The sequence below is a fragment of the Mandrillus leucophaeus genome, unplaced genomic scaffold, assembly GCF_000951045.1.
Source record: "Mandrillus leucophaeus isolate KB7577 unplaced genomic scaffold, Mleu.le_1.0 Scaffold3, whole genome shotgun sequence".
Lineage (NCBI taxonomy): Eukaryota > Metazoa > Chordata > Mammalia > Primates > Cercopithecidae > Mandrillus > Mandrillus leucophaeus.
The window spans coordinates 14,591,436-14,618,652 of record NW_012103142.1 but is presented as its reverse complement, the minus strand read 5'-3'; the positions used below and the strand labels follow the sequence as shown (position 1 = coordinate 14,618,652).

Sequence of the window (27,217 nt, the reverse complement as noted above, 5' to 3'; positions counted from 1 at the left end):
TTTATAATTATTATTTTCTACTTATTTCATACTACAAGAAAGGAAGCTACAAATAGGCAATAAAATGATCAAAGGGAACATTACATATCAGGACAGAGCAAATTAAAATTTATATAATTCAGATCTGACTAAAACAATCAGAATTTATAACTAATTGCTAAATATAATAATTTGTCTCTTTACTGTAACTTCAACATTAGGATTCTTGAGTGAGGAGAAAGTTCTTAAACATGGCTTAGAAATGCTTACTAATATAATCTGTGTTTGTTTTATTTCAGTATGGACCAATATTTACAGTCTTTGCTATGGGAAACCGAATGACCTTTGTTACTGAAGAAGAAGGAATTAATGTGTTTCTAAAATCCAAAAAAGTAGATTTTGAACTAGCAGTGCAAAATATCGTTTATCATACAGGTAAAGAATATTTTTAGATAGTCCATTCGAAATCCAACATTGGAATCCAGGAGTAGTTTTAGGTAAAAATTACATCCTCACTCCTCTATCAAGAATGATGAGGGTCCATTATTTTATTCTTGAGGTATGGGTAGAAGAGGAAAGAGTTACAGGTAAATGAGTTTGGCCATTGAAACGCAAATGAATGGCAGCCTCATACATTTAGATTTGAATTAGACCCGTGAAAGTGATAAGGTTACCTCATTGATGTTTTCTTTAGAGAATATTTGGAATCTGTATCATGTTACAGCTTCCAAGATGTCACTAATTCTGTTCCACTGCTGTGTGTACAGTGTTCTACAGGCTACAGCTCTTGGACTGATTACATGCTATTCAGTCCCTGAAACTAGAATTCCATGGCTTAGTAAATCCTTTACAGTGGCATTTCCTGACATATTTTGTAGGGCTGTTATGGTAAGTGGGAGCTTGACTTGCCCTTTCACAAATCCTCTGTCTTCAGAGACTGCCAGATTGTACAGTCAGCATGCTTCCAGTATGGCTGTCTGCCTTCATTTCTTCCTAGGCTGCAAATGTGTGTACTGGGGCCACGTGTCCTCCCTGGAATGCAGAGCTGGTTCATTTTGTGTCTGGTTCTTTTTTGTGCTTTCACAATGTTTTTGCTTGCTTCTATTCTCTGTGACTTCTTTCTCTCTGCCTTTTTTCTTCTTTGGTTCCTTTTCATGTAACCTTTTGTGCATTTCTTACCATTAAGATAAGAAAGTTTGTTTTAAAAACTACCAGTAATCAATAGAATTATATATATATATTTTTCTTCTTGCATGCATGATATCACAACTTGTTGGTGAAATTCTTTGATTATTTGGTACTTCTTGATACTTGGACTATGGAATTTCAGATCAAATAATAGAAATATTCTGAAGGCCTTTGATCTGTAGAGTCGCATATCCCTTTAGAAAAATTTGCTAAGTTAACAGAGGTGTGTGGAAATGATTGAGTTTTTTTCACCTGGGCCTCCTCTGGGGACTTTCATGCTTAAATATTTCTGTTGAACAGATGAAATATATTAATATTTATTCTTAAGTCAGCTTCCCATTCCTCCCATATATTTCCCAACCATAGAGAAGATGTATGCTCAGGAAATCTAAAAACTGTTTTTCATTAACTTACACAAAATGTAACTTACACGTAATAGCACAATGAAATACAAAATTAAAACTTATTTTTTGAAAAAGTTACTTTAATAAAATGACAACAGTGGGCACAGGGGACTACTGGAGGGAGGGGGACGGGTGGCAAAGGTTGAAAAACTATTGAGTACTGTGCTCATTACCTGAGTGATAGGATTAATCATGCCCCAAACCTCAGCATAACACAATATACTCATATAACAAACCTGCACATGTACCCTCTGAACCTAAATTTTTTTTAAAGAAAAAGTTACTTCAAAGTCAATAAAACAAGGTAAAAGAAAAATATAAAGAAATGAGTAAAAAATAAACCCCGATTTCTAATTAGGAGAGTGTGTTGTAGAGGGAGCATGAATACTAATATAAAGAAAATAGTGGGCTGAAAGCTATTCATGGTGTTAGGAAAGGTCTCCTGGTGGAAGTAATATTCAAGAAGACACTTGAAGGACAAATAGAAATGTGCAGCATAAGTTTAAAGCTCATAGGTATAAGTGTGTGGGATTGGGTGGGAGTAGATATGGGTATAACAAAGGAGAGAACATTCTGAGCAGACAGAACAGCCTCTGAAATGCTGGGATATGTAAAATATGTGTTTTTAATGTATCTGGACTATAGATTTGGAGAGAGAAGGGTTGAAAATACCAGCTCTCTTAATCATCCATTTATAGATTATCCCTTAAAGTGAATAAAGTTCCACCATCCTACAGAATACATTGAATCTTTTTTGTTTGTTTGTTTTGAGATAAAGTCTCTCTCTGTCGCCCAGGCTGGAGTGCGGTGGTGTGATCTCAGCTCACTGCAACTCTACTTTGTGGGTTCAAGTGATTCTTCTGCCTCAGGCTCCCCAGTAACTCGGATTACAGGTGCCCACCACAGCCAGCTAATTTTCCTATTTTTAGTAGAGACAGGGTTTCACCATGTTTGGTCAGGCTGGGCTGGAACTCCTGACCTCAAGTGATCCACCTGCCTCGGCCTCCCAAAGTGCTGGGATTACAGGTTTGAGCCACCACACTCGGCAGAGAATATGTTGAGTCTTTATCTACTTTTATTTACGGGAGGTGACCTTGTGTGCTGGGAGGACTTTGGCTGTAGTCCCTGCTGACCAAATAATAGTAGAGATATATTGACTGTGTGTTTCAAGGAGTCGTTGCTTATTTTGAAAATAGTTTTCTTTGTTCATAGCATCAATTCCAAAGAATGTCTTTTTAGCACTGCATGAAAAACTCTATATTATGTTGAAAGGGAAAATGGGGACTGTCAATCTCCATCAATTTACGGGGCAACTGACTGAAGAATTACATGAACAACTGGAGAATTTAGGCACTCATGGGACAATGGACCTGAACAACTTAGTAAGGTAAATAGATGCATTAATATGATTTAGTCTTGCTTTTTGTTTTAAATAAAAAATTGAAACCTATACATTGGACTTCAAACACTGTCAGGTTGATTAATGAGATCTACCTAACTAGGCTATTAAGAGATTATTTTAATCTTTTAAATTCTTTTTTTTTTTTTTTTTTTTTGAGACAGAGTCTTGGTCTGTCACCAATCTTTTAAATTCTAATTCAGTTTAGCATTTCTATTTTATGGTGAGCAAATAAGCCAATACAATCATTGTAATATATTTGCAGTAATTTCTCCTTAGTCATTCCATACATTTTTGTATAAACTACATGGATTTTCTTCTTATAATTTTCATACTTCCCCATTAGAATTTTGATAAAACCTTCAGTGCAATTTGCAATTATTAGAACGAGAGGACGTTGAGAGGATAGGGGAGAGAATGGAATCACAAAATGGTGAAAAAGGTCCAGGAGATGTTTGTGTTACTTAACAAGTGGCTCAGGCAAAGTCAGTGTGGGCCTCAGGACTGAGCTCCAGGGTCCTTTATTAATGGAGATCCCAGGAGACAGGGAAGAGCAGCAGATGGAGTCAGCCCCATTCTGAAGCTTTCTGGAAAAGTTAAAGTCTGGGCATGGGAGCTGTGAAAAAAAAATTCCCACGTGCATGAAGAGATTTGGTAAGTTGAAGTTACCTGAGTCACCTTGCCATCTCAGCAGGATCCTGGAATGCCCAAGGCAAGATTCTGCAGTTCAGACTCAAACAGAATGACAGTGAACATTCTGTTAGAGGTCCAGTAGTATGGGCTGGAGGGGGGACACAAAAACAAACAACCAAATTAAAAAATATGCTGAAGTGTACCCAGTATCTATAATGAAACAAATACATTGAAATGAACAAAATATTCCCGGATATTTTTGAAACTTTGGGTGAATGAGATTATGAAGGGATGGTAAATAAAAATTAAATAAACAAGTGTTAAGTGTTTTAAGGCATGTTAACAATATTTTATATTCTTTATCTTAAGTTTGCTACAGTGATCACTTTATTATCTTAATGGTAAAACATTGATGATATGTACTGTATTTCAATAGGCAGTAGTTTGAATTTATGGGATCCTGTGAGAAATTAGGAAATTGGTGACTAATATTGCCCTGATTCCTTGTTTTTGTTTTTGTCGTCGTTGTTGTGGTTGCTGTCTAAAGGAATGGACTATATCTTAGCTACTATTATCTGCTAAATAAATTCTTGTTGAATTGTATTAGATCAATGTATTTATTATCTCATATTTGTCAGAGTCTAATATGCTTGCTTAGAAAGCATTTAAATATCTTCAGATAAATCAAACCACAGTTTCAGTTCCCCCTGTATTATCTTGACCACAGTAAGCAAATATCAAAACTTCTTAAGAGTGACTTTTTCCCAAGAGAATCTCTCACCTATTATCTGCCCCTCATATATCGCTATGAAATAGCACCCTGCTTTGTATCCTTTGCCTTTCTTCTTTGGTCTTTGGGTCTAACTTTCTGTGTTTCTGTCTTTGTAGACATCTCCTTTATCCAGTCACAGTGAATACGCTCTTTAATAAAAGTTGGTTTCCCATAAACAAGAAGAAAATCAAGGAGTTCCATCAGTATTTTCAAGCTTATGATGAAGATTTTGAGTATGGTTCCCAGTTGCCAGAGTGTCTTCTAAGGTAGCAGTTGTTTCCTATAATTAATTCATTGACCAAGCTTCTCTCAGCAACTGATACACCTCTCATTTTTCTGCTCTAAGTAGATGTAACCCCAGTTTAAGTGGGAGAGAAGCTGTTTCTTATGACCTGTTTTTGGTGTCTGTATATGAATTGAGGGGGGACCAAGGAAGAGAGATGCCTTTCTTATTGTGATGAACAAAAACAAAAGAGAGAAAGAGATCGATGGGATTAAGAATGTATTTTGAGGCCTTTTATCCCATCTACAGCTTATTATTATTGCACTCGTTGCTACAGTTAAGATTCCTGCTAAATCATCAGTGTGAGCAGTCTCAGAATCAGACACTGTGCTCCTCATTCTCTCTGAGGCAAACATAGGCGTGGTTAAATGCATTTCTCACAGTTGGTTCAGACAAGTGTTTGTAAAATGAGGCACATGCAAAGTAACTGCGCGATTTTGAAACTTCTTGGCAGTGGCTCTATATCTTTCTCCATTTGGGTTGCTATAACAAAGTATCATAGACTGGGAGGCTTATAAACAACAGAAATTTATTTCTCATCGTCCTGGGGGCTGGAGGTCTGAGATGAGCGTGCCAATATGGTCACGTTCTGGTGAGGGCTATTTCTCATTGCCCTGGAGGCTGGGGGTCTGAGATGAGGGGGCCAGCATCCTCACATTCTGGTGAGGGCTCCTTCCAGGTTGCAGACTCCCAGTTTTTCACTGCATTCTCACGTGGTGAAAGGGGCAGACAGACCCTGTTCACAGGGGTGCTACTCCTTTGCATGAGGGCTCTAGCCGCATGACCTAGCTACCATCCAAACACCCCCACCCCCTAATAACATCACCTTGGGGGTTAGGATTTCAACATATACAGATTTGGGAGGGACACAGACATTCAGACCATAGCCTACATAGGCCATTCATCTACAATGGTGACTGTTCAGACAAGATTTAGAAGATTAGAGCAAGTCTGTTTTTCACGGCTTAAGTCAGAGATTGATTCCGTGCATTGGGTTTTCATCCTCCTACAACTTACAGCAGCCACAGTAAAGGCAGACCAAGCAAGTTGTGGGTTCTGCCTTCTTATTCAGCACCAATGCAATGAGACGCTGAAGTATTATTTACAAAAGACACTAAAATGTAGTTGCTCTGCCTCCCCAATTGTCTTTGTGGACTAATAATTCCAAAGGTAGACCTTTCATGAAATTATACCTGAAAATTAAGAATAAATTTGGAGAAATAATTTTAATTCCACAGACATCCATTTTTTTATGTTGTGACCTGTTATTCCAAAAGTGCTTTCAAATTAATTTCTATATATATCTTTTTCTCATGTAGAAACTGGTCAAAATCCAAAAAATGGTTCCTGGAACTGTTTGAGAAAAACATTCCAGATATAAAAGCATGTAAATCTGCAAAAGATAATTCCATGGTAAGTATTTCTTACCTTTTTTTTGCTAACGTAAAGATAGTAATAAATTGTGGTTGTTAAAATATGTTTTGCTAAAACACATGAGATTGATTAGATACCATTTTGTGTCAACCACTGTACTGGACATGTTGAGATACATTATTTCATTTTTACATCATCACAACAACCTATGTAGAACAGGTATCCTATTCCACATATGAAAAAACCAGAGACAACGAGCAAAAAAAAATTACAATTCCGATGTTCTGTACTGATTTCTGTGTTATCATGCAGTTGGCTGTGTCAGTAGCGACAGGTGAAAGTAATGGCAAATTAGGAAAAGAAACCAAAGTCCTACAAAGTAGACTTTGTTATTGATGCCACTACCATTAGTTGTTTCTTCGATGCAGGAAGGGAAAATAGTATAATTTAAAAAGCCAGGCACTAGGAGTCTGCGCCCTAAGTGTTATTCCAGATCTGTGGTTCTTCAAATGTGGCCCGTAAACCAACAGCACCAGCATCATTTGGGGATCACTCAGTCAGAAACTCTGCAGTAGGCCAGGCATGGTGGCTCACGCCTATAATCCCAGCACTTTGGGGGGCCGAGGCAGGAGAATTGCTTAAGCCCAGGAGTTCGAGACCAGCCTGGGCAACATAGCAAGACCTCGTCTCTACAAATAATGATAAAAAAAAATTAGCCAGACATGGTTGCACACACCTGTGGTACCAGCTACTCAGGAGGCTAAAGTGGGAGGATCACACTTGAGCCCAGGCAGTCAAGGCTGCAGCAAGCCCTGATTGTGCTCCTGCACTCCAGCCTGGGTGACAGAGCGAGACCCTGTCTGAAAAACAAACAAACAAACAAACAAAAACCTCTGAGGTAGACCATCTGCTTTAACAAGCCTTACCTTTGGTTTACATGCTTGCTAATGAATGGTTCTCACCTCTGCCTCCTCATTAGAATCACCTCTGGGAGCTTTTGAAAACTGTCTGAGGCCAGGGTCTGCCCACAGAGACTGGGTTTCATTTGGTCTGGACTGCCTAGGCTCAAATCCAGTCACTGGTTGTGTAACCTTGGGCACAGTACCTAGTCTCTTGGCCTCAGTTTCCTCACCTACCTCATAAAGTTGTGGGAATTAAATGATTTAGTTTTTGTAAAGTGCTGAGAACAGAGGACTGGATAGGAGCTTATCATTGTTATCATCATTTAAAAAATATCTTCAAATATTGTTATATTTAAAGATGGCATCAAAAGTTTTTGTTTGTTTTTAGTTAAACAGCAAGTATTATCACAAACAGCTTTGCTTAAAACTAGAAAGGAAGATGGCCTTAGGAAAAAAGACTATGTGAATGTTTAGGTGTCTCCTTCCTGAGTAAAGGCAATAGGAAGCCATACTGGAAGGCCCTTCATTGACAAACTGTGTTTCAGCTAATATTTTTGTTTTATAAACAACCCAGACAAACACACATGTTCTTTGCATTATTTTCCAGGACTTAGGGGCAAAAGCACATCTATATAAAAGATGTACCCAAATAGATCTGTAATCTCTGGGCCTAGCAAACAGAGTTTTTAAATTCCCAGTTAAAATTCCCTACCAAGGCTGGGTGCTGTGACTCATGCCTGTAATCCCAGCACTTTGGGAGGCCAAGGCGGGTGAATCACCTGAGGTCAGGAGTTCAAGACCAGCCTAGCCAACATGGTGAAACCTCATCTCTACTAAAAATACAAAAATTACCCTGGCATGGTGGTGCGCACCTGTAATTCCAGCTACTCAGGAGGCTGAGGCAGGAGAATCGCTTGAACCTGGGAGGCAGGGGTTATGGTGAGCTGAGATTGCACCACTGCACTCTAGCCTGGGCAACGGAGTGAAACTCCATCTTAAAAAAAAGAAAAAAAGTAAAATTTCCTACCAACAATACCTCTAGAATAGCATTTGTTTTTCTTACTCTGAAGAAATGAGGTATTTTTAATCATAGGTACTCTTAACTCCCTTTTTATATTAGTCCTTTTTCATGCTGGTGATAAAGACATACCTGAGACTGGGCAATAAAAAAAGGGGTTTAATGGTTCCACATGGCTGGGGAGGCCTCACAATCATGGTGGAAGGCAAGGAGGAGCAAGTCACATCTTATGTGGATGGTGGCAGGCAAAACGAGAGAGCGCTTGTGTGGGGAAACTTCCCTTTGCAAAACGGTCAGATCTTGTGGGACTTACTGACCGTCACGAGAACAGCACTAGAAAGACCTGCTCCCATGATTCGGTTACCTCCCACTGAATCCCTACCACAACATGTGGGAATTCAAGATGAGATTTCAGTGGCTTCATAGCCAAACCATATCATTATTTGAATAAAAACAAAGTTTCAATTCTGCTGAAGCTAATCCAGTGTTTAAAACTTTAGGAGAGAATTCAACTTGAACATCCATGAACAGTTTAACTTTATTTTTTGATGTATTGCAGCTCTGTTTTCCTCTAGCAGTGTTCACACTGAGCTTGTGTGTGTGTGTGTTTTGTGTGGCTTGTGTGTGTGTGTGTGTGTGTGTGTGTGTGTGTGATGGAGTCTTGCTCTGTCGCCCAGGCTGGAGTGCAGTGGTGCGATCTCGGCTCACTGCAACCTCCACCTCCCAGGTTCAAGCAATTCTCCTGCCTCAGCCTCATGAGTAGCTGGAACTACAGGCATGTGCCACCACACCCGGCTAATTTTTGTATTTTTAGTAGATACAAAGTTTCACCATATTGGTCAGGCTGGTGTCAAACTCCTGACTTCATGACCCACCTGCCTCGGCCTCCCAAAGTGCTGGGATTACAGGCGTGAGCCACCGTGCCCGGCCGAGCTCGTGTCAAGCCTGTAATCCCAGCACTTTGGGAGGCTGAGACGGGTGGATCACGAGGTCAGGAGATCGAGAAAAGAAAGTGTGGGCTAAGAAGAAATTTAAAAGGTTTTGTTGTCTTCAATTGCATAAATAGATTTCAGTGACCTAGTGAAACAGAAGACTGGGTAGAAGTTGAGTCTCATTTTTAAAAAATATATACACATTTCATTCCATCATTAACAGAAAATGTTGTGATTTCTTCCATGTTATTTTAGATATATCTTAAACTAGTGTTTTTCATTTAAAATTATGACTGTGTCACAGAATAACATATCAAAATAATGAAATATATCTATAGGATTTTCATGAGGTATAAACTTTGTCCTGTGACAACTTACATTGTTAGTGTGATAGACAAGCAGTAAATGAAATTCATATCTAAACTATTAATTCTGCTAATCCATTATTACAAAAAGAGTAATAAGACATTGGCTAACATTTTTGGGGTGCTTACCTTGTGCCAAGCATAGTGTTACACATTTCACAAGTAATCTATTATTTATTTTCACAACTTTAATACCAGGAAAACTGAGGATGTTAAACCCAGAAAGCTAGGGATTAGAGTAGTTAATCCCTTGAAAAATTAGATGCTTTAGTAAATAATAGCATCAGTCTCTGTTTTATCATGTATTGTATATGCTAGTGACCGAAAACTTTTTTTTCTGTGTCATATTGTCTGAAGCAAAGCTACTATGCTGTGGTACAATGTAGTTCTCCAAATCCCTAATACATGAGAGTTGTGATTTGTTCTCTAATGGGGCCAATATAGCCTGGTGGCTTAGAGTGTGGGCTCTGGAGTCGGGGCTAGACTCACAGGGTTGGGATCCTAATTCAACCACCTTCAAGTTATACGTCCCTGGCAAAATTCCCTAACTTTACTGTGCTTCAATTTCCTCATATGCATAATGGTGGAGATAATAGTATCTGTGAGGAACCACAGACACTGGACCTTATTTGAGGGTAGAGATTGGGAGAGGGGAGAGGAACAGATAAAAACAACTATTGCATACTAGGCTTAGTACCTGGGTGATGAAATAATCTGTATAACAAACTCCTGTGACATGATTTTACCTATAGAACAAACCTGAACTCTACCCCTGAACCTAAGGAAAAAAAAAAAACCTGACAAATAGAGCCAGGGAAGGTCACGAAGAAAGGGTTCTCATGCTTGAATATGTGATTTAAAAAAAAAGAAAACTCTACAAAAGTGACAAACCTGCACAAAGGCCATCACAGCTTACACAAAAATACTTCTACAGGAACACCTGTTTAGCAACTGGCCTGTCCAATATTGTTATTGATCTTTGTAGACAAGGATAATGATTGCACGACAATTATGTAATCCTTCTCATTTTTTCCTTTAAAAATCATTGTTCTCCTTTAACTCTCTGAATACACACATAGTTTACTATTGCATGCATATTCCCATTGCCATGCTCTATTCTGAAGTAAACATCTTTTCTTAAAAATAAAAAAAGATAGTAGTATCTGCATCTTGGAGTTATAGTGAGGATTTAAATGGGTTAAGTACTTGCAATACACTTAAAATGATACTTGCCCTTAGCAAGCAGTGAGTTAATATTAGCTTCCATTATTTCTATCACCTAGACATGAGTTATTTAAGATTAAAAGTATATGAGTAACTTAATGAAAATGTTACAGTGTCTGAATTCTTCCCCATGATAGGGAGCCATCACTGGCAAAGACAAATCTGGGGAAACCTCCCTATGAAGAAAATACTTTAATGGGATTTGTTTGGTGACTTGGGAGCAACCATAGTAGGTAACCTTAGATGGGGCCCTGCCTTGAGCTGTCACTGTTCAAGTCAAATGTCAGTTCTCTGCATGGTTTTAGAGTATTGTGGTATTTATAATATTCTGACTTGACAGTTCTCTCTCCCATGGTGTATGGGCTGAGAATCTGTATGGTGAATGGGGGTGGAGTTTTCTGAATGCTCCAGAGATCTGTGTTTCTCTATTGCTGGCATTTTCCTAAGAGCAGAGGCCTATAAGACAGGGATTCCAGGGCAGTGTGGAGGGCAGAGATGATAACACACAATTTGCCAATTCAGTTTGGTAAAGTAGAGATCCAAAGTGCATTGTACCCTCTGAAAGATTTTGTTTTAAGCACTTTTTAGGTACTAACTCATTTAATTCTCACAACAATCCTATGAGGTAGGTACCATATTATGAACATTTTATGGATGAGGACACAGAGGCACAGAGGGATTAAAGTAGCTTGTTCAAGGTCATCCAGCTCTTAAATAGCTGAACCAGGATTTGAACAAATGCAGCGAGGTGGTCAAGCTCCAGAATCCCTACTCCTAATTACTATACTACAGTAAGGACATAAAACCCTTCGCATGCCTCAAACCGCAAAACCTGGGAATGGCAGAAATGATATCTTTCATATTAAAGAAAAATGCATGATCTCTTGTTTTTTAACATCAATATCTGTCACATAGCCATGGTTTGACAGTGTTTATTTCTTTACAGACTTTATTGCAAGCTACACTGGATATTGTAGAGACGGAAACAAGTAAGGAAAACTCACCCAATTATGGGCTCTTACTGCTTTGGGCTTCTCTGTCTAATGCCGTTCCTGTAAGTATATTAGTAAAGTGTGAGTTACACTGCTCTCTACTGACCTTTCGTCTTTTTTTCCTTCATTTCTTTCTTCTATTCTTTTTTCCACTCTTCACTCATGGAAAAGAAAAAAAACTACAGTGGATTTGGTTGTGCGATAAAAACCAAAACTGAGTGCCTGATGAAATCGGATTAGGTTACAAAGGAGACAAAACAGATCCCAAGCAAATTCTGTCCTCTGAAAGGTAGTGTCACAGGATGAGGGGTAAGCTTGCCCTTTGGGGCCAGTTGTAGACAACAGTCTGTTTATGGAGCACTTTTTGTATGTCTGCCAATGTGCTCAGTATTGCTATTGAAAAGATGAATAGGGATTGGCCACATGCTTTTATTGGAAAGAATAAGTAAATGGATAGTTTCAGGTAACTTGGACTTGGATCCAGACATCCCAAGTCATAGTTGTAGACTGTTATGGTGGTAATTTAAATTCTCTGTGCCTCCATTTCCTAATAAGGGATAATGTACTATTTTACCTACTAAGGGTAAAAAAAAGGGATAATGTACCTGAACCTCCTACTGTGGTCTTAGAACTTGGGTGCTCAATAAATGGTAATTCTCATTTCTCTACAGAGTTGTTATGAGGATTTAATAAGCCTAGCTGGTACCAATGAATATTAGCTCTTTATCTCCATTTGTACCCATTCTCCTTCTGTGTGCCATTCCTGTTTGCATTGCTTAGCATTATGGTCCTACAAGTTTCCGCATGAATGGTGCTGGTGAAATTGGAACTTTCAATACTTCTAAAGAAAGCAGAGACGTAAAAAACTGTTTCTTTTTTTCTTTTCTTCTTTTCTTTTCTTTTTTTTTTGAGACGGCGTCTCATTCTGTCGTCCAGGCTGGAGTGCAATGGCGTGATCTCGGCTCACTGCAACCTCTGCCTCACGGGTTCAAGCGATTCTCCTGCCTCAGCCTCCTGAGCAGCTGGGATTATATGTGTGAGCTACCGGGCCCAGCTAAAAAACTGTTTCTTTTAAAATCTGTCTTGAATTAGATTAGAGCCATGAGATTCGTCTGCCACGTCACGTTCAGTGCACACCACTTTCCTGGGCCAGGAGGTTCTTACATTAGCCTAAGATGCTACTTATATTATCTGAAATTAAAGGGTAACTTTTAAAATATATTTGTTTTCTACTGAACAGGAGGATTTAACCTATCCCTAACGATATGTGTGGGCATTTTTCTTCCTTTTTCTTCTAACAGATAGAAATGAGGAAGATGTTTTAAGTATTATTTATTTAGCCTTACTTTTATAAAGACCCAGGTTGTTAAAGGCTTTCTCAGTCCTGTTATTCTGGTTTCCCTTAACTTGTTGAAAAATTTACTGCATAAAGAGAAGAGATAGAAATTCTGGCCTCTTTTCTCAAATGTATGTTAGCCAGTGGAATATACGTTTCATCTGATATGGTCAAGTAAAAGGAGTCTAAACCCTTCCCCTTCTTTATGTACCTATAATATTATTCTCTGGTTTTTCCTTAAATAATATTCTTGGAAACTGATTAAGCTATAGCAAAATTGAAAAGCAAACATCAAAACAATTCCCAAAGTAGCAACAAAACAGGCACTCCTATCAAAGAATTATTTTTCAATATCTCATTAGAAACATCCCCCAAAAGAAAGACACAAAAAGCCTCATTGATCTGACACAGGCTAAGTCAGTTCTTTGGAATTTGTTCTTGGCACTGGTCTGAAAGGATTTAAATCATTCATTTCAGAAACGAAGATTCCATCTCACTGGCTCTTGTTGGCACCTCGAAGAGGCAGCCTGGTGAGCAGGCAGAGACCCTGGAGAGGCTTTAGAGTCAGGTCCAAAGCCAATTCCCAGCACTGGGTAACAGTAGGCCCACTGTTTAACCTGCCCAAGTCTCATTGCCCTTATCTGTAAAATGGGATTAATGCTATACCTACCTTAAAGGGTTGTTATAAGGATTATTTTGGTAAGAAATAGATTATGGCTAATAGCACCTGGTTCAGCGTAGGTCTTCAATAAATGCTAGTTTTCTTCCCTAACAAAAATTATCTCCCTAGTTTCAGTCAATCATTACTTTCAACGGCCCATTGATAATGAGCATAGGCTTCCAAATATTTGATGGCTCAAAGGCCCCAGAGTGGGAGTATCCACTGCTGTCCTAGTTTGGTGACCTTTATTGCTGCTGAGAGTACCAGAAGCCCTGCCAGAGGTATAGGTGGTAGGGCCTGTCTTTTTCTGGAGCCCAGATTATATCTATATCTCCTCTCTCCTACTTTGTACTCTGCCTCAAGGTCCATAGCACTCAGAACTCAGGCTTCAGTTGGGCTAGGCGCTGGGTCACTAGGAGGCTCCATTATGACCCAAGATATTAACTATAATTTATGAAATTATTTTTATGGGAAAACCATTTCTAAGTGCCAAGAAATTTCTGACTACTAAATGATTTTTTTAGATTTCTCCAAACCAATCACAAAGCTGACGTTTTACCTTTTTTATCTGCTACATCTTTTACATTCTTTCTAAATACTTTCAGTAGCAATTGCTACTCCATCCCACTCTCAACTCCCACAGCATTTATTTTTTGTAACATGTGTTTGCTCTCTCACTGTCTTGTACATTTTGTTCATTTTTCTCCAATATGTGTTCATATGCCCAACTAAATGTGAAAATACTTTGGACAGGAATTAGCTCATACATATTTGTGTTTACCATGATTGGTAGAAGACTCTGGCATGTTATAAAGACTCCATCAAAATCTTTTTTTGAATAGATAAATCAGTACCAAAGAACACACTGAATTCATCTTCTCTTTGACACAGCAAAGATACAGAGCTTTCCTCCTTGCCCTTTCTCTCATTTGTTCTTACCTCTTCAAAACAATGGAATGGCATTGTGGTGGCTGCTTCTGCAGTTCAGTGAGCTGAGTGGCCCTTTTTCTTCTTGCCCACCTCTGACCATGGACTTGAACTGTTTCACAAAATACTAATAGGTACTGTTGGGAGCAGTTTTCAACCCCTTTCTCAAATGTGGGTGCACAAAGACCTCAAGGCCACTTATTCTTGCTTATTGATGTAGTAATACATATAAACTTTTATTAACACTTTACTTTCTTTTATATGCCTTTTTTATCTTTTAAAAATACTCTGGCTTTCTTAAAAATAGAAAAAAAATTTAAAAACAGAAGTCTGTTAAGGAAAAAAGAGACATTAAAAAAAAGTGGCTCACGCTTGTAATCCCAGCACTTTGGGAGGCTGAGGCAGGCAGATCACAAGGTCAGGATATGGAGATCATCCTGGATAACACGGTGAAACCCCATCTCTACTAAAAATACAAAAACTTAGCTGGGCGTGATGGCGGGCACCTATAGTCCCAGCTACTCGGGAGGCTGAGGCAGGAGAATGGCGTGAACCCGGAAAGGGGAGCTTGCAGTGAGCCGAGATCGCACCACTGCGCTCCAGCCTGGGCGAAAGAGCCAGACTATGTCTCAAAAAAAAAAAAGTAACAGCCATTTGTAGTTTAGCTAAATTCCTTGTGTTTGTCATTTAAAAAGTAGTATCCAATTTTATTGAATCTCTAAAACTATATTTAGGCACATACAACTATGAACATCTCTTTCGCGTGACTGAAAATCTAAGTGATATGGCTTGGCTCTGTGTACCCACCTACATTTCATCTTGAATTGTAATCCCCACGTGTAAACGGAGGGACCTGGTGGGAGGTGATTGGATAATGGGGGCAGTTTTCCCCATGTTGTCCTTGTGCTAGTGTGTTCTCACAATATCTTACGCTTTAAAAGTGTTTGACCGTTTTCCCCACCCTCTTCTTCTGCCACCATGTAAGATGTGCCTTGCTTCCCATTTGCCTTCTGCCATGATTGTAAGTTTCCTGAGACCTCCCCAGCCATGCAGAACTGTGAGTCAGTTAAACCTCTTTTGTTTACAAATTACCCAGTCTCAGGGAATTCTTTATAAAGCAGTGTGAAAGCCGACTAATACACTATGTATTATCTCTAGTTTTATCCCCAACATGAACTCTGACTCTTCAAGTAAGATGAAGTGAGTATGGAGTAGTTATTAACTGAATTCAATAATTCAGCACTTTTATCTGGCAAGATAGTTCTCTGAGCATCTGTTTTATCATCTGTAAAAATGAACTAGATAATCTCTAGGATAAATCTTTCTTAATCTGTATAATACTCCTGAAAGAGCGTCTCTGAATTGAGGACCCTTGATTCCCCTATTCACCTTGTTTATGTAAACAGTACCATATTTAGCCTTGCACTATCAATTTGAAGTTACAAAGGGAAAAATAATGAACAGTATTGAATTTGGCTTATTTGAGCACTTCTTTTCAGACAATTGCTCTTCCTCTTTTGACCACAGAGGGGAGTATTGGTATTACTTAAAGGTACATAATGTTCCCTCACAAAAGAGACAGACTAAGTTTAGTCAAAGTATTGCCTGATTCATTTCAGGACCAATTTTCCTAGATGAAATCTCTTTCATAATAAATGTATTTATAAAAAAATGAAAGTGAAACCCAAACTTCTTTGGATGATTTTATACAGGGTTTCTTTATTACGTAACCTAAGAATAGAAGCAAAACTATCTACCTGAGGAGGAAGTTAATTTTTAAGATGTAAAACAGTATGATTTTATCTTGTAATACCATAATGAGGAAAGATATGAAATAAGTTTGAGTAGCCAAGAGAGAAAATGTGCAAATATACTATAGAGCATTCAAGCGTGAAAGGACTCTTAAATTTTTTTTTCTTTTATTTACTAATTCAGAGCCAAAAAAGGATTCTGTTTTTGACATTGAGTACTCTCATACTTTAGTTTATGGAATGGTTTCCTGCTATGTTTTCCTGGGCTTATTTAAAACTACTATGTTTCACTTGCAGAATATAAAATTTGCTAATTCACTTGTATTCTAAGGAAATTAAATTTTAAGAAATGTTTTCATTTTGGATTAATATTCTTAAATGTCATAACTAGTTGCTTCTGAAATTTTATAATATTTTATGTTACTCATTAGTAAAATAACAACTTTTCTCATTTTTTAGTGAAGATAGATGTTTGATCTATTTAAATTATATAGTTAAATTATAGTGACAGAATAAAAATTTAAATCTAAATCTGGCTTCTTGGAGATAGATTACATATCTCTTATTCATAATATCTAGTTGTTTTCAAAATATGCTTTCTACTAATGTGCTCTTAAGGTTAATTTAAACATCGTCCTTTTTAAAAAAAAATGTGTATGGCTAATACTAACTATGCTTTTGTTCACCTTCAAATAAGTTTATATTTTTGACATATGTTTTTCTTTTTAAGGTTGCATTTTGGACACTTGCATACATCCTTTCTCATCCTGATATCCACAAGGCCGTTATGGAAGGCATCTCTTCTGTGTTTGGCAAAGCAGGTACTAAACCTGAATTAAATTATATAGAAAGACACAGCTAATAATGCATGTTTGTCACACATTTTTGGCAAAGCTAAATACTTATAATTTTATAAAACTTCAACATAATACAAAATTCAACATAATTTGTTATATATCAGGATATAAATTGATCAGGTAGAATCCTAGAATTTAATTACTTCAAGCATTTTTGTGCAACTCCTTCATTTTCCAGATGATGAAATCAGTGCTATAGAGATTGTGATTTGCCTAATTTCCTTACTTAAATATATATACACCTGTTTGTTCTTCTAATCTCTTGGCTCCTCACCTCAATTGAATGAATGTCCGCAGTTTTCAAGTTCGGGATTTTTCAGATTTTATAAAAGTAATACGGGTATATTCCATATATTACATAAAAGCCCTAATGGGAGTGTAGAGGTCGGGTAAGGCTTGCTACCAAAGGATTATTAAAAGACAACAAACAAAAAACAAGTAAACAAAAAAACAAAAAACCCCTTACAGTTGTTAAAAATTTGAGGATTTAGGAACTGCAGATAGGGATTGTTGCCTTGAACTCTTTAGTTCAGATGTCAGCTTTAAAAAGCAAAAGTAAGCTTGAACAGAGAGTACCCCACTACTTGTTTATTCAGCATAATTTGACCTATCTGGGGAGCTGATTTTTTTAAACTTCTTAATATGTCATGTTATGTATCCTGATACAAAAAGAAAGAAATGATAGGGTTTGCTTGGAAGAAAACAATATAATATTAGGGCAAAAGGTATGAGGCCAGTTAGTGGTTTTCCCTCTCCCTTCCATGATTACTGAAAATATTGTATTTAAAGGGTTTTTTTTTTTTTGATTTCTTGTTATTGAGTTAAACCAAAAAGCAAACTGGCTTGGCAAGCATGAATATCTAAGTAATATTGTCTGAGCCTTGAGTATGCATCTGCAGATTCTAGACCTTATAGAAATGGTGAGCATTAGTATCATTGAATGCCAACAATGCTAGCAGGTTAGATTCTGGAAAGACACTCATGAATATAAGGGAAGACAACTGGCTTTTATGCAGCTTGCATCTACAAAGCAAATAGGCACATGCCTACATGTCTACAAATGGAAAAAGGCAATGCACTCTTGATTGTCACATATTCTCCTTTATCATTTCCTTACTAGAGTCTTTTCCTGACTTAGGGTCCTCCAAATTTGTGGTCTTTAGGAAATAAAAGGGTAGAGAGGGGATGATGGGGATAATGTGGGGGTCCTCACTGACCCAAAGGCCACAACAGAAGTGTAACATTAATCTAAATTTCTACAAGGCTTGATTCTGGAACTCTTGAATCCAGTTCTAGTGGAGAAAGATAAAACCTTTTTTCTTTTTCTATGTTCCTGATTATTTAAAAAACCCATTGTTCTCTTTTGACACAAAAAAATGCTCCTTTGAATAGTACTGCCAGTGTAACAGCTACATTATAGCAATGCTTTCAGTCTATAAGACACTACTGCAGACTTGAAAACTATTTATAAAATACATCAAACTTTTTTTTTTAGCCATACTTATACAGAAGCTATTCAATCAATCTATACATAAGATCTAGTAGCAGCTCAGGAATTTAAATGTTGTGAGAGGAGTCTACAGATTTTTGGAGGCTGATATCAAGGAAGATACCCATGTGTTCATACAAAGGATTCTGTCAAGGAAGGAACGTTAAAGTACATTGTATTAGTCAGGATTCTCCAGAGAAATGGAACCAATAGGATATAAATAGATACATAGATAGAGAATGCTCAAAAGACATTTATTATAAAAAATTGGTTGAGCTGACTATGGAGGCTGAGAAGTCCCATGTTGTGCTGTTGATGCAGGTGCTCAGTGGATTGGATGATGCACACTTACATTAGGCAGGGCAGCCTACTTTACTGAGTCCACGAATTCAAATACTCATCTGTCATCCAGAAACACCCTCACAGGCACACCCAGAATAATGGTTAATCTGTATACCCCATGGCCAGTCAAGCTGACATATAGAATTAACCATCATCTCATCTGTTGAGTTTTGTTTCTCTGGAGAACCCTGAGTAAATTTACCCACCCATGTATGGGAGGGCAGTCTGCCCTACCCAGTCTACTGATTGAAATGCTAATATCAACTAGTAATACCCTCACAGACACACCCAGAAATAATGTTTAGCCAAATATCTGGGCACCCCCTGATCCAGTCAAGTTACGCTTAACAATTAATCATCACAGGCATGGAACAAGAATCTGACTCAGTACAGCAGTTTTTCCATTCTATGCTCTTGTCTACTGCAAGATCACCATTTCCTTCTTGGGGATGTCTTTTGTGAATTTCCAGTGTTGTATCTCTGTGGCCTCAATACTCACTTCTAGGAACTTTGCCCAATTTTGTAATAAAACACATCTCAGGGTAAAAACTACTATTGAATACTTGGGAAAGGAAAGGGTCAGACTCATACCACTTTTCTAAAGGCAGTTGGTTCTTGAACGACCTTGATAGCTGCCTTTCAGCCTACTCTTGTGTTCTCTATTTGTTTACTTTAAAATGAAAACTTCTTTAGGGCTCCTTTGTGAAGATGCTTGCTTAGCCCCAATTATTTTGGGTGGTGCTTTTCATGATTCTACTTCCTCTAACTAATGTTGTACACTTTCTGTCTAAGTCTGTATTATCTGCCCAAGTCTTTATTATCTTCCTAAGTCTTCGTTATCTGCGTCTTGCTTTTCTTGTTTTCCAGCTGTGTTTTTATATTCTAATCACACACTTTTAATTCAATTATTTTTAGAGACAGGGTCTCACTTTGTCACCTGGAGTGCAGTGGAATGATCATAGCTCACTACAGCCTCGAGCTCCTGGGCTCAAGTGATCCTCCTGCCACAGCCTCCTGTGTAGCTAGGACCACAGGTGTGTGCCAGCATATCTGGCTTCATTTTTTTTTTAATGGGACATTGGGACAAAGGAAGGTAGAAGTGTGTTCTCAGATTGTCATCTTGAGCTATAAGTTTGTGTGCATGTAATATGCATCAACTTATAAATAAAATTACATATATATAATTATATATAATTCACCCTTTCAAAGTGTAAAAGTTAGTATCTTTTAGTATATTTATAAGATGCCAACCATCAACACTATCTAGTCCCAGAACATTTTTATCACCTTCAAAAGAAACCCCATACCCACTAGGAGTCACTTTCGATTTCCTATTTCTAGCTTCTGATGACCACTAATTTACTTATTGTCCTGACACATTTGCCTTTTGTGGACAGTTCATATAAATGGAAACATACGATATGTGGTCCTTTGTGTCTGGCTTCTTTCACCTAGTGTACTGTTTTATATTATAATGTTTTACATTAACTGATTTTCAGGTCTTGAAGCATCCATGCATTTCTGGAATAAATCCTGCTTATCTTGATGTATAATTTTCTTTATATGTTGCTGGATTCAGTTTGCTAGTATTTTCTGTGAAGAATTTTGAAGATTTTTTTGAATAATCTATGTTAATAAGGAATATTGACATAATTTTCTCAAAATAACTTTGGTTTTGGCATCAAGATAATTCTAGCTTTAGAGAGTGAATTTGAAAGTATTTCCTCCTCTTCTAATTTTTGGAAGAGTTTATGAAAGATTGATGTAATTTCTTCTTTAAATATACGGTAGAATTCACCAATGAAGTGATCTGGTCCTAAGATTTTCTTTTTGAGAAATTTTTTGATTAATTCAGTCTTTCTACTTGTTACTGGCCTATTTAGATTATCTATTTCTTCTTGAGTCAGTTTTATAGTTTATGTCTTTTTAGGAATATGTCCATTTCATCCAGATTATCTAATTTGTTGGTGTAAAATTTTTCATAGTGTTCCCCACAATCCGTTTTATTTATTTATTTCTGTAAGGGCACTAGAAAACCAAGTATTTCATTCCTAATTTTAATTTGGGTCCTGTTTTACTTTCTTGGTCATTGTGGCTACATATTTGTCAATTTTGTTTGCAAAGAACTAACTTTTTAATTCTGTTTATTTTAACTTGATTTTATTTTTCCTAGTGATTTTTGTATTTAATTTAATTTTGTTCGAATCTTTACAATTTCTCTATTGATATTCTCTATTTAGTTCTTTAGAAATGATTTCTTTAGTTCTTTGAACATCATGAAAATATCTGATTTAAAGTCTTTATTAAGTCCAGCAACTGAGTTTCTTCAGGGACCCTTTCTGTTGATTCCTTTTTTGCCCTGTGAATAATCTATTCGGACAGTCTTCTACTTATAGTGGTTCAACTCTTAATTTTTTGACTTCATGATTGTGTGAAAGGGATACACATTCAACACTGTATTTTCTTTTTCATATCTTATTTCAAGTTTCTTATTGTATGCCTTGTAATTCTTTGTTGAAAACTGGACATTTTACATAATAGAATGTAACAACTTTGGAAATTAGATTCTTCCCTTTCCTCAGAGTTTGTTGTTGTTGCTGTTTATCGTTTTTGTTATTTGTCTGATTGTTTAGTGACTTTTCTTAACTAATTCTGTAATGTTTGCATTCTTTGTCACATATGGCCACAGAAGTCTCTGCTTCATTGTTTAGTGATCGGGTATCAACTAGATAGATATTTCTTTACATCAGTAATTTAGAAGTCTCCCATTCTTTGCTAAGGGGCTACGTGTGCATGTTGGGGCATGCCTTCAACACTCAGCCAAGCAGTTGACAACTCTGCCTTAGCTTTCACTTTCTACCTGTGCAGAGCCTCAAGGATGGGTGTACGTGAGAGTGTGTGGCCTTCTCATGTCTTTCCTGAGCATAAGTATAGCCCTGGGCAAATGGATGCCCTTCTAGATTCCTGGGAATGCATTGGACCTCTGCAAAGCCACTGTGAACAACTCATTCCCTAGCCTTGCATTTTCATCCTGTTGGTTTGCCTATTGTTTGTCCAACAGTGTTCTACTGACTCAGACAGTTGCAAAGTTAAACAGTTGTCTTTAAAGATTTTAAACCAACAACCCTGGAGGAAAGGCTTTTCATACTGAGTGAACTCCAACTCAGGTCAAATAAAGACAGTCTTGCAAGTAAGGTCTTCTAGGAAACTGCCAAACTTGTTGAATAATGGGAATACTCTACTAATGAGGTTTAGAAGAAGTTCCAACCTTGTTCTGCCCTATCTAGTGAGTGCTGGGGTGTTGGTTTTCACTGTGAATGCAGACTGCTGGCTTTTAAGTCTTCTATGCAGATGTAAAGAGGGGGATGAGAATAGGGCAGGTTAAAATGACATTAAGTTTGATGTTCTTATCAAGATTCAACTGTTTTTTTCTTGAATAGACATTTTTGAATTGCTGCAAAACTTTGGTTAATCTGTAGAATTCTAAAAAACTTGGTTCTTAGAATTTTTTTTACCAAATTTCTTACTGCTTTTAAGGAGGGAACTTTAGGAGTTCCTTGCTCTGCCATTTTTGCTGACATCACCCTGAACTATAAGTTTTAAAATTTCTTTAGAAAACCTCCCAGGCTTATGTGGATTAACCCTTAATTTATCCGTTATTTTACTTGGTCCTCAAACTTATTTTTTGAGTGTTCACCATGTGAAGGCATTGTGTGAAGTACCAGAGCTATGAAGATGTGTAAAGTATGGTCCATGCTTTTTATAAAAATTGAAAGCAGGTTTGGAAGTATCTAGAAGATATTAGGAAAGAAAAAGCAATATTTACATTGTTTCTTTGGAGGCATGTACCTGCTGATAAATTCAGTAAGACTCCTGTGCCGGGAACTCTTTCCCTTACTAATCTTTCAGTCAGCTTGAATGTCACCTCTTCAGATAGATATTTTAGTCTTACCCCACCTAAAGTCACTTTCCCCAACTCTGCCCTGGGTGATTCTCTGACTTGTCTCACTCTATATTTCCTTAAAAGTAAGACAAGTTAGAGAATCATTAACATTTTTTTTATTATTATACTTTAAGTTCTAGGGTACATGTGCCCAGCATGCAGGTTTGTTACATTGGGATACATGTGCCATGTTGGTGTGCTGTACCCATTAACTCATCATTTACATTGGGTATATCTCCTAATGCTATCCCTCCCCACTCCCCTCATCCCACAACAGGCCCCAGTGTTTGGTGTTCCCCACCCTGTGTCCGAGTGTTCTCATTGTTCAATTCACACCTATGAGTGAGAACATGGCGGTGTTTGGTTTTCTGTTCTTGTGACTAACTTTTTAAAATATTTTTTTATTTGTGTATTTATGTATTTACCCCACCAGAATGCAATCTCTCCAACAACAGAAACTAAACATAGTTGGTCTTTGTAGTACCTAGTTGCTTAGAACTTAAAAATTATTCAGCAACTATTTTCTGAATGAGTTTAATGAACAAATGTAAGAATATATGGCTAGTTTTAAGAGATAAGTGTCTTGGTCTAGCCTCTATTTGCAGCTCTATCAACCATCCCATTTGACATTTTATATGAAATGAATGTTTTATATAAGGACTTTTTGACAGTTTTCTGCACTTAATTTTGACTTAGCAGAACCCTATTGTATGATGGTCAGTCACTTGGGAGCCACAAAAGGAGCTAGATCCTTTATTAGGGTTGCCACAGGAAAGGCAGAGAAGGGACAAGTCAACAGGTTAGCATTAGCTAATTTGAATAATCCCCAGGGGCTCTAAACTGTAGAGTGGTCTCTGGTGGCCTGGTATCTGGACCTGATATGACTAAGGCAGAGGAATATTGCTTCTTGGGTTATCTGGGCCAGATAGAGGAGGTATAGTTCTAGATTGGTTAATTTGCATGTCAGAGGCATGCTCCAGGCTGAATTTTGTGCCAACTGGAAGAACTAGCTTGTCCCGAGAGGGAGAGGAGCAGTCTGTCTCCAGCCAGGAAGGTTTTCTGTTTCTTTTAAAGATATTATACATTTAAGAAATATTATTATAAAAAATTTACACACCCACACAAATCATAATATACAGAAAATTTTAAAAAATATATAACACACCTAGTGCCAGCCAATATCTTATCAGTACTTGAGACACTGAGTAATTTCAACCCCAGTAATCCATGTGAATGGTAAATAATGTTAACTTTTCTCTAGGGTTTTGATCTCGGTATAGCAATTTTTTTTTTTTTTTTTTTTTTTTTTTTTTGCCTATGGTTTTATTTTGTCCCTTGGTTTTGGGTAAAACATATATTACCAAATCATTGATGATCTAATAAAGAATAATTTTGCTTTGTTATCAAATTTTGGGGTATAGTTCCTAGAAATTAGTCATTTGGTTTTAAATTTTAGTTGATAAGTTACTACACATTATTTCAATTGCCTGTCATAACCTCATAATGTAGTGTGGACCCTAGAGTCAGACTGCCTGAATTGAAATCCAGGTGGAGACACTTATTAATGGTGTATCTTTACTCAAGTTACCAAGTTCTTTAAGCCTTTTTCCTCTTTGGAAAGATGGTTAATAATAATCCTCATCTCGTGAAGTTATTAGAAGGACATAGCAAATGTAAATTAGATAGATAGCACAGTACCTGGCAAATCGTAATTGCTTTGTAAATCTTAGCTATGACCAAAGCTGATACAACTACATCAGTTATATGAAATTTTATAATCCTCCCATATCATGAAATTAGTAACTTATAACTTTGAGTTTTTCTACTTCCAAATATTAGTATTGTTTTTTGAAATAAGATCGTTTATAATGATATATTAAGTATATATTTTATACTCATATATATATTATTTACAAACACACATATTGATACGTATCCATTTTTGGCTACGCAAAATCTGAACCCTGTGTTTCAACAGAAACTTGCCTGCCATAGTGGTGCAGAAAAATGCTAGATTTTTGTTTTCCTTGTTTCCCTTGAAACTAGGATATTACCATGAAAGTAAGACTTTGCCAGTCAGATCTACCAACCCCAGACTTCGAATCAAGAGTTACCGAAATAAAAAAATGGAGACTAAAAAATTTTTCCTGGAAGCAACTGCAGATTTTGCAGGATGACGTTTCTAGGGGCACAGTGTCATTCAGTATCCTGTGCCAGTGGCCACAGTGCGCTTGACATCAGTGTCAGTGTCATACTTGCCACACCAGGTCTGCGGCCTGATTTGGAGCAAGATTCCTGGCTATGCACCCTTTAAGCCTGGTTGTCCAACCCTCCTAAAAGTTATGTAAACTACTTAATATACTTTTAATAAATTATCATTATTTTACTAAATCAGTTGGATTTAGGTTCTGCTGCTTCCCTCTAACAGATCTTGCTGATAAAATATAGAAAGTGTATATTTTACAGAATGTCCAATATGGAGAATAAAGTAGAAGTGACAAAGTCAGCTATCAGGAAAAGTGAATGGAACCAAAGGAGAAAATGAGCATACTCTTCTATGGTGGTATAAGGGGTAAGATGAAGAAGAAAAGACACATCTATCCAGATTTTCTGCTGTGATCAATGGGCAGTGCACTTTTTGCATTGAAAACATCTGTAGGAAGCAGAAAGTCAGGTGAAAAGGGAAGTGTGAAAGCCATGAACCTAGCAGGTTCTTGTGTGATGGAAACTAGGAAGGACCAGGGATACACTTCCATGACACCTCTCCTCTTTATATGTCCTCTCTAAATATGGTAAATCAAATTACTTGGCTGGTGCAAAAGTAATTGTGGTTTTTTGCCATAACTTTATTTACCATATTTAGAGAGGATGTATAAAGAGGAGAAGATGTAATGGCTTCCATCACCACTGAGATATTTCTTCCTCCTGTAGGGTTTTATGTATTCTCAATATGGTGAATATTGTTGTATACACAGAGCTGAAGAATAAAGTTATCTATCTTTTTACTTTGACATTAAGCTATATAGTGTCACAGATTCAATTTTATTTAAATACTTACGTTTTAATTTGTTTAAGGAGGATTTCATCAGCCTACCATTATGGTTTACTTTTCTATTTTATTAAAATATAATTTTATTTAAATATTTAGAGTACATATTTAGATGTGGTTTTTTTTTTTTTTTTTTGCTTCTTCGTGTTTTGTTTTTTTCAAAATAACTACTAAAGTAATACCAGATCATAAAAGATTAATTGACAGTGTAAGTACTCACACTTATGGGTAACTGACCTAAAGCAATCAAAGGCATTAATGTTAAGCTCCTGTGTAGGCTGTTTTATAAAGTAATTTTCATTTCTAATTCAGGACTCCCACGTGAGAATCTGCCCATCAACAGAGGCTCATTCTTTCTTTAAAAAAAGCAAACAAATAAAAATGTGCCTGAATTTTTTTCACTAGTTGCATTTGACCTTTCCACCTATGCTTTTTAACATAGGATAGCATACACATGCACCCTTTTTATTTTATTTTGTTTTTGCTGATCAGTTTTACTTTGCCTTTATCTAAGCAATAAATTAATAAGCATTTTCTGTTAATTTACAAGGGACCAGATTAATTAATAGAAATGCACCTGCATAGAAATGATTCCTATCTTAAATAAAAGTCATGATTTATGCATCATAAAAGGCACATACAGAATTTTCATTGGATTAGAGGGTTAGCAGTTGGATTCATGAATTTAAATCTTGTCACTCACTAATTGTGTGATTGTTGATGAAAGAGAAACCTTACTCAGAGTCAATCAACAGTGGTTTTTGGTACCACTGTGTTTTGATTTAGCAGCAATCCTGACTAGGGATATACCAACACTGTGGGATGTCCAGGGTCTGTTACCTGGTGACATTGACTCAGGTGGCTACACATTACACACTGATGAGGAAAGCGTCTAAAGTGAAAAATGAGACTCAGATTCCACAGTGATATTCTAGATAAACTCCGTATTGTCTGCTTTATTTTAATTAGTTGATTAGTTTTACTTTATTGCATTTAAGCACTTGTATTCTTGAAATCTTATATATTGTCATTGTCATGAAACCTATATTATAACTTGTATGCAGCTTCCCTTCACTTGGATGTGTCTCAGTACCATCTTGCCAACCAATAACAACCTTCTTGGAGGCTTCCATCATGGTGTATTGTAGATCTGAGTCCCTTCAGTTAACTTAAGCTCACTCTCACTACCCAACTCCAACCTGCCAGGGCCCAATGGCTGATGGCCAAAGTTGTGTCTGTGACAGATTCTTGGCCTCTTGAGCAATGCATTGCCCAAAATAATGAAGAAAGAGATCAAGGAACAGAGCCAAGGACACTCCAGTGGAATTATGAACAGAAGGAGGTTATTTTGTTTTTAAAAATTATCTCCATTCCCACTAGTAGCCTGACACTATGAA

At 37.1% G+C, this 27,217-nt stretch overlaps 1 protein-coding gene across 2 annotated transcripts in view; it reads left to right on the top strand.

Moving 5' to 3' along the window:
- The window catches only part of LOC105544373 (24-hydroxycholesterol 7-alpha-hydroxylase), a 101,687-nt gene that overhangs the window by 9,331 nt on the left and 65,139 nt on the right, over positions 1-27,217 (top strand). The window contains exons 2-7 of one of the 2 annotated variants that reach the window (XM_011986860.1): positions 279-414; positions 2,844-2,958; positions 4,492-4,641; positions 5,978-6,071; positions 11,420-11,527; positions 16,871-16,961. In XM_011986860.1, coding sequence (XP_011842250.1) covers positions 279-414; positions 2,844-2,958; positions 4,492-4,641; positions 5,978-6,071; positions 11,420-11,527; positions 16,871-16,961 — 694 coding nt within the window. Of the gene's footprint in view, positions 1-278; positions 415-2,783; positions 2,959-4,491; positions 4,642-5,977; positions 6,072-11,419; positions 11,528-16,870; positions 16,962-27,217 lie in introns of both variants that reach the window. The other variant, XM_011986859.1, reaches the window with a different exon arrangement.